Source organism: Lissotriton vulgaris, unplaced genomic scaffold (assembly GCF_964263255.1).
Source record: "Lissotriton vulgaris unplaced genomic scaffold, aLisVul1.2 SCAFFOLD_728, whole genome shotgun sequence".
Lineage (NCBI taxonomy): Eukaryota > Metazoa > Chordata > Amphibia > Caudata > Salamandridae > Lissotriton > Lissotriton vulgaris.
This window is the reverse complement of record NW_028248620.1, coordinates 821,047-828,344: the sequence shown is the minus strand read 5'-3', so window position 1 is coordinate 828,344 and position 7,298 is coordinate 821,047. Positions and strand designations below refer to the sequence as shown.

Here is a 7,298-nt window from a genome sequence, read left to right as displayed (position 1 = left end):
AAAGTGACTTTGTCCCCTTGAACCTAAAGAGTTGGTATAAAATCAATTTAAAAAAAAAAGTGTATATATAGTTTTTTTTTGCTTACCTCCAGCTAAGGGGGAAAACCGGAAATGTTACCCGAATCGGAGTTCCATAGCCTCGGGTAGAAACAGTGACTTTGTCCCCTTGAACCTAGAGAGTTAAAAAAAAAAAAATGTTTATATATAGTAAAAAAAATACAATACAATAGAAATATGTGTTTGTAGGTTTTTTTTTTTTTTTTGGGCCGACCTCCAGCTAAGGGGGGAAACCGGAAATGTTACCCGAATCGGAGCTCACCAGCCCTGGGTAGGAAAAGTGACTTTGTCCCCTTGAACCTGAAGAGTTAGTATACAATGAATTAAACAAAAAAAATTGTATATATCGTTTTTTTTTCTGTTTTGCTTACCTCCAGCAAGGGGGAAAACCGAAAATTTTACCCGAATCGGAGCTCCCCAGCCCTGGGTAGAAGTAGTGCCATTGTCCCCTTGAACCAAACTGTCCACACAGAAAAAAACTGAAACGGGTGCTTAAAGACCCACAGGGACCCGTAAACGGTCATGCTGGTTCGCCGCAAGAATCAGGATGCCACAGCCTCTTCCTATGGGCCTGCATGGGAACTCGACTTCATCGACCATTAAGCCCCCACGCAGTGGGGGCTTACAGAGCCTGGGCAGGAGACAAAGTTGGAGTTAGCGCGGCCGTTCCGCCGCCCGGCCATCTGGTCGCCAGGCTCACTGGGCCATCTGGTCACTGCACAACGGTGCGACCAGATGGCCCACTGAGCCATGCGACCAGATGGCCGATCGGCGGAACCGCCGCGTTAACTCCAACTTTGTCTCCCGCTCTGGTGCTGTAACCCCCCACTACGTGGGGGCTTAATAGTCGGCATAGGTCCCCCAGTCCAGGCCTCCAAGACGGCGGGCCCCTGGGCAGGGCTAAACCTGCCTTATCTCCCGAGTTTCGTCGCCCCAGGATAACGGGACCCTGGGGCGGTCTACACACGCCTTAGGTCCCCAGTCCAGGGCTCCATGACGGTGGGCCCCTGAACCGGGCTGAACCCGCCTTAGGTTACCAGTTCAGGGCTCCATGGTGGCGGTCCCCGGGGCCGGGCTAAGCACGCCTTATCTCTCCGGTTTCGGGGCCAAGGACAACGGGACCCTGGGGCGGGCTAAACACGCCTTATGGTCCCCAGTCCAGGGCTCCATGATGGCGGGCCCCTGGGCAGGGATAAACACGCCTTAGGTCCCCAGTCCAGGGCTCCATGATGGCGGAGCCCTGTGCCGTGCTAAACCTGCCTTATCTACCCAGTTTCGGGCCTCAGGATAAAGAGACCCTGGGGCGGGCTACACACGCCTTAGGTCCCCAGTCCATGGCTCCATGATGTAGGTCCCCTGAACCCGCCTTAGGTTACCAGTTTAGGGCTCTACGGTGGCGGACCCTGGGCCGGGCTGAACCCGCCTTCCCGAGCAGAGTGGCTGCGGAGCAAATCCCCGGGTTCCCTCCATCCTCCCCTCCCGACCGAGTGGGGGCCTAGATAGGAGCCCTGCGCTGCGGGAATAATAGTTCATAGACCCAGCTCTCACAAGACATGGTGGTCGGCTCTTAAAAGAGCCTTTGGGTTGTTTTGTCTTTTTTTTCCGTGGGCAAGTCGAGTGTTTAACCGCCGAATCCGTAGAGGGTGCGGCCCTGGCGCTTCAGGGCATAGACCACATCCATGGCGGTGACGGTCTTCCTCTTGGCGTGCTCGGTGTAGGTGACGGCGTCCCGGATCACGTTCTCCAGGAAAACCTTCAGCACTCCGCGGGTCTCCTCGTAGATGAGGCCGGAGATGCGCTTGACTCCGCCACGGCGCGCCAGGCGGCGAATGGCCGGCTTGGTGATGCCCTGGATGTTGTCCCGGAGCACCTTGCGGTGCCTCTTGGCGCCGCCTTTGCCGAGCCCCTTCCCTCCTTTGCCGCGTCCAGACATGTTCTCCTCTCGGTGCTGTGAGCAGAAGTGATAGCTCCAGCCCCCGCACCGGCTGATTATATGGAGGAGCTGCGGACCTGCGAGGGAGTCCAAGCGCCCGCCCTGTGAGGCGGGAGAGCCCGGCCCCGGCCCGCCCTCTGCAGGGAGCGGGGGCTGGAGAGGCCGTTGCCGTTTGAAAAAGAGCGGGCTCCCAGCCCGCCTTTGTCATGGGTTGGCTCAGCTGCTGCCGCCGGCGCACAGACCACAGTCAAACACACGCACACGCCTCCCTTCCCGGCCCCCACTTGTGACCGGCCCGCCTAACCCTCTCGTTCCGTGCCCCCCTCCCAATATGAACAGAAGCCTCGGACATTTCTAAAGGAGCCCAACACACGTTAACGGCCTCACCGGCACCACCCCGCTGTGTGTGGCCGCCTGCAACCCCGTAACACTGTCCACGTCTCGCGCCCAAGGCACCTCCCTTCCCGGCCCCCACTTGTGACCGCAGCCCGCCTAACCCTCTCGTTCGGTGCCCCCTCCCAATATGAACCGAAGCCTCGGACTTGTTTCAATGGAGCCCTACACCGGCACCACCCCGCTGTGTGACACCGCCTGCAACCCCGTAACACTGTCCAAGTCTCGCGCCCAAGGCACCCCTTTTCCCGGCCCCCACTTGTGACCGCGGCCCGCCTAACCCTCTCGTTCCGTGCCCCTCCCAATATGAACAGATGCTTAGGACATGTTTCAATGGAGCCCACACCGGCTCCTCCCCGCTGTGTGTGACTGCCTGCAACCCCGTAACACTGTCCACGTCTCGAGCCCAAGGCACCTCTCTTCCCGGCCCCTACTTGTGACCGCGGCCCGCCTAACCCTCTCTTTCGGCGCCCCCTCCCAATATGAACAGAAGCCTCGGACATGTTTAATGGAGCCCAACACACGTTAAAGGCCTCACCGGCACCACCCCGCTGTGTCTGGCCGCCTGCAATCCCGTAACGGTCCCCATCTCGCGCCCGGTTGTGTCGTCTGCCCCAAAAAGATGCCAAATAAATATAGGATTTTTATTAGAAAAAACATTATGGATATCGGACTCGAAGCTGGGCTTTGGGGACGGGGGCAACATTTATATGCAGGGCCGAGGGCTTGGAGTGTGTCCCACCTATGAAGCGACGGCGCGGGCGCTGCCGCATCTATGAAGCCGCCAGAGTAACACCTCGGCACGGATACGCTCTTTGATGGAGTCTGTGGATGGCCCTGAAAAGAGCCTTTGTGTTTAGGGTGTATTTCCACGGGGGTCTGCGGGCCTTTACTTGCTTGCTTTGCCCTGTGCCTTGTGGCTCTCGGTTTTCTTGGGCAGCAGCACGGCCTGGATGTTGGGCAGGACTCCTCCCTGGGCGATGGTGACTCGGCCCAGCAGCTTGTTCAGCTCCTCGTCGTTGCGGATGGCCAGCTGGAGGTGTCTGGGGATGATGCGGGTCTTCTTGTTGTCCCGGGCGGCGTTGCCAGCCAGCTCCAGGATCTCGGCGGTCAGGTACTCCAGCACTGCAGCCAGATAGACGGGGGCACCGGCGCCCACCCTCTCGGCGTAGCTTCCCTTACGGAGCAGTCTGTGCACACGGCCCACGGGGAACTGGAGCCCGGCTCTGGAAGAGCGTGTCTTGGCCTTGGCGCGGGCCTTTCCTCCCTGCTTTCCGCGTCCAGACATGGCGATCGATGTACAGTCTCAGTCACACAACAGCGAGAATGATACTGCTCTTTTTGCTGGACTCGGTAATATAAAGACTTCGGGTGCGTCTGATTGGTTGACAGCTAGTCGTTGATAGTACTTCTCATTGGAGGAAGGCGTGCTATGGTTTAGCCAATCAGTGTCCCAGAACCGCATTACAATAGGAAGTGGGGGCCCGGCCTATACCTGCCAATGAGAAGGGAGAGCCGGGAAGAAGCTGCTTTGCACGCCCTGGCTATAAATACAAGTGGGGCCGCCCAAACATGATTTCTCTCGGCTCCACAGCACGCGGTGAAAGATCCTCGACCATGCCTGAACCAGCCAAGTCCGCGCCGGCTCCCAAGAAGGGCTCCAAGAAAGCGCTCTCCAAGCCGCCCAAGAAGGACGGGAAGAAGCGCAAGAGGAGCAGGAAGGAAAGCTATGCCATCTACATTTACAAAGTGATGAAGCAGGTGCACCCGGACACCGGCATCTCTTCCAAGGCCATGGGCATCATGAACTCCTTCGTGAACGACATCTTTGAGCGCATCGCTGCAGAGTCTTCCAAACTGGCTCTCTACAACTCGCGGCGCACCATCACCTCACGGGAGATCCAGACCGCAGTCCGCCTTCTGCTGCCCGGAGAGCTGGCCAAGCACGCCGTGTCGGAGGGCACCAAGGCCGTCACCAAGTACACCAGCGCCAAGTAAGGCTTCCAGGCGCACCCCAACGAACACAACGGCTCTTTTAAGGGCCAACCACTTCCTCCCCTAAGAGCTAATGTAACCCTAGTATGACAGAAGAATATGTGTTTTTATAAGGGTAATGTTGAGCGCAGATAGCGCCGCTCTCCCGGGGTTTGCTGCACACCGAGGGACGATGGAGCAGGCAGCCCGTTTTGCCTCTTTCAATAAACATGTCTATATGAATGAGCCCTCCCTGGGACCAAGTGCCACCTATGCACTGTAATGTAACGATGACGTTATATAAACCTGCTGGCAATTCACACAGCTACTCCCGGGCAATTTGCTTTCCATGTTATGGGCGAGCAGCTTTAATGTGTGCCGGTTTAATTAGCGTTGTGTTTGTATTTCCAGACCCAGGGGAACGGCTACAATACGCCCCGGGGCAAACGCTACCGAAATCAGACACATGAACCCCATGTACCGGGAGCCCAGATGCCTCATAGCGCTGGCTTGTGACCAGCGGATCCCTGCCGCCATTAAATGATGGGCACATTGACGAGGTGTTTGTGCACTGTGAAGACGGAAGGCTCTGGTCACCCCCAGAGCCTGTATAAGTTGCCCAGTACTCGTGGTACTCTCAGAACCCGATGTACCGGGAGCACAGATGCCCAAAAGCGGTGGCTTGTGACCCGCGGATCCCTACCACAACCCTCTACCCAAACAACGCTTCAAATGAAGGGCACGTGGAAGAGGTGTTTGTGCACTGTGGACACCGAGTGCTCTGGTTTCCCCAGAAGCGGTATAAGTTGCCCGGTGCTCGTGGTATTCACAGCCCCTCCTCCCTAACCTGTAGGCCATGCCATGGCAGATAAGAGAAGCTCAAAGGTGACAGGGTGGTGGCCCTTAAAAGAGCCGTTGTGGTGGTTGTTCGGGTCGGTCTGTCTCCTTAGGCTCTCTCGCCTCGGATGCGACGGGCCAGCTGGATGTCCTTGGGCATGATGGTCACCCTCTTGGCGTGGATGGCGCACAGGTTGGTGTCCTCGAAGAGCCCGACCAGGTAGGCCTCGCTTGCCTCCTGCAGGGCCATGACGGCGGAGCTCTGGAAGCGCAGATCGGTCTTGAAGTCCTGGGCGATCTCCCTCACCAAGCGCTGGAAGGGCAGCTTGCGGATGAGGAGCTCGGTGGACTTCTGGTAGCGGCGGATCTCGCGGAGAGCCACGGTGCCGGGCCGGTAGCGGTGAGGCTTCTTGACTCCCCCGGTGGCAGGCGCGCTCTTGCGAGCTGCCTTGGTGGCCAGCTGCTTGCGGGGCGCTTTGCCGCCGGTGGACTTGCGGGCTGTCTGCTTGGTGCGGGCCATGGCGGGAGCGGTCTCTCTCAGCGACGAGCGAGGAAGAATGGCGTCTACCGGGGAAAGAGCTCTATTTATGCCCTCACAGACGGAGGGCTGCTCTGGTTGGCTGAAGAGACCGCCCTACGTTCGAAAATAGCCCGCGGTGTACAACGATTGGTTACTGAACGGGAGGCTGCAGCCTAGCTGTCCAATGAGCTGTGGATAAAAGAGAAGCCTCCGGTTGAATGACGTGAGTTGGAGCCGGAGCCGGAGCCCGCGCCTCGGCCAGCCTTTGTCTCCGTGTCCGTCCATCCACTACTAGTCACGCCGACGACTCGACCCCGGTCCCCCGGGAGAGGAGCCCGAGATGTCATAAGCACACTGGCCTTATCACCCTGGAACACTCCCCCGTTACCTGCGCTCGAGTCTGCCCGGGTACAGTGAAAGCACCAACACACACACACACACACGTTTATAATAAACCCCGGTCTTATGACTCCCAGACCCCCTTCTTACCCGCCCCTGCTCACCCTGGAACACTCCCCCGTTACCTGCTGCTCGATTGAAAGAGCACAATCCTCTGCTTTATGCAGACACTACATCGAGTCTGCCCGGGTACAGTGAAAGCACCGAGACACACACGTTATTGCACATGCATTATAAACGGAGGTCTTATAACTCCCAGACCCCCTTATTGTCTATGTTATACCGATTTCAATCCACGCAGCCCCGAAAGAGCCGTTTATATGGCCAAGATCACACGCGGCACTCGCGCGTGGAAAGGTGCCCAATGGATGCATTGTGCGGTTTATTTTTGAGAAGTGGGGCATTGGGTGGGTGCAAAGGTGGGGATGAACACGCTCTCTTCTAGACAGGGTGGTGGCCCTTAAAAGAGCCGTTGTGTTTGCAGTGTCTCGGTGCAAGCCCTTACTTCTTCTTGGGCGCTGCCTTTTTGGGCTTCGCTGCTTTGGGCTTGGCTGCCTTGGGTTTGACTACCTTGGCAGGGCTTTTCTTGGCTACTTTGGGCTTCGCCGCCTTGGCTTTCGCTGGGCTCTTGGCAGCCTTCTTGGCGGGGGCAGCCTTGGGCTTCTTGGGGCTCTTGGCTGCTGCTGGCTTCTTGACCTTCTTCGGGCTCTTCTTGACCCCCGCGGGAGCCTTTTTGGGCTTCTTGGCGGCAGGGGCTGCTTTCTTGGCGGCTGGCTTCTTGGTCTTGGAGGCTGACTTCTTGGCCGCCTTCTTACCTTCCAGCTGCTTCTTATTCACCTTGAAGGATCCGGAGGCCCCGGTGCCCTTCAGCTGAGCTAGGGCGCCTTTGCTGACCAGGCTCTTGAGGGAGACCTTGACGCGGCTCTTGTTCTTGTCCGCATCGTAGCCGGCGGCGGTCAGCGCCTTCTTCAGGGCCACCAGGGAGACTCCCTTCCTCTCGGCCGAGGCGGTCACGCACTTCAGGATGAGATCGGACACGCTGGGACCGGAAGGCTTCTTGGCCTTGGAGGCCCCCGCTGCTTTCTTCTGCTTCTTCTTGGGGGCGACCTCAGCGGGAGGAGCCGCGGCGGCTGGAGCGGTTTCTGCCATTGCTATGCAAGTCTCGACGCTGACGCTGTCACAGAA

General features: G+C 58.1%; 4 protein-coding genes across 4 annotated transcripts; 1 reads left to right on the top strand and 3 right to left on the bottom strand.

Moving 5' to 3' along the window:
- Positions 1-1,640: 1,640 nt before the first annotated feature.
- On the bottom strand, positions 1,641-2,028 carry LOC147663969 (histone H4). Its single transcript, XM_086950034.1, has one exon. The coding sequence runs from the start codon at positions 1,988-1,990 to the stop codon at positions 1,679-1,681; it is 312 nt and encodes a 103-aa protein (XP_086806160.1). The 5' UTR covers positions 1,991-2,028; the 3' UTR covers positions 1,641-1,678.
- Positions 2,029-3,272: 1,244 nt separating this feature from the next.
- Positions 3,273-3,671, bottom strand: LOC147663968 (histone H2A type 2-C-like). Its single transcript, XM_086950115.1, has one exon. It carries the CDS (start codon positions 3,669-3,671, stop codon positions 3,273-3,275), a length of 399 nt encoding a protein of 132 aa, XP_086806241.1.
- Positions 3,672-3,989: 318 nt separating this feature from the next.
- Positions 3,990-4,434, top strand: LOC147663967 (histone H2B 1.2-like). The gene has a single exon (XM_086950057.1). It carries the CDS (start codon positions 4,001-4,003, stop codon positions 4,379-4,381), a length of 381 nt encoding a protein of 126 aa, XP_086806183.1. The 5' UTR covers positions 3,990-4,000; the 3' UTR covers positions 4,382-4,434.
- An 869-nt stretch (positions 4,435-5,303) lies between these two features.
- LOC147663966 (histone H3) lies at positions 5,304-5,714 on the bottom strand. Its single transcript, XM_086950114.1, has one exon. The coding sequence runs from the start codon at positions 5,712-5,714 to the stop codon at positions 5,304-5,306; it is 411 nt and encodes a 136-aa protein (XP_086806240.1).
- Between the last annotated feature and the right edge of the window lie 1,584 nt (positions 5,715-7,298).

Bases quoted from the DNA above. Each gene is read 5' to 3' on its own strand.
- LOC147663969 (XM_086950034.1), bottom strand. From the start codon at position 1,990: ATGTCTGGACGCGGCAAAGGAGGGAAGGGGCTCGGCAAAGGCGGCGCC.
- LOC147663968 (XM_086950115.1), bottom strand. From the start codon at position 3,671: ATGTCTGGACGCGGAAAGCAGGGAGGAAAGGCCCGCGCCAAGGCCAAG.
- LOC147663967 (XM_086950057.1), top strand. From the start codon at position 4,001: ATGCCTGAACCAGCCAAGTCCGCGCCGGCTCCCAAGAAGGGCTCCAAG.
- LOC147663966 (XM_086950114.1), bottom strand. From the start codon at position 5,714: ATGGCCCGCACCAAGCAGACAGCCCGCAAGTCCACCGGCGGCAAAGCG.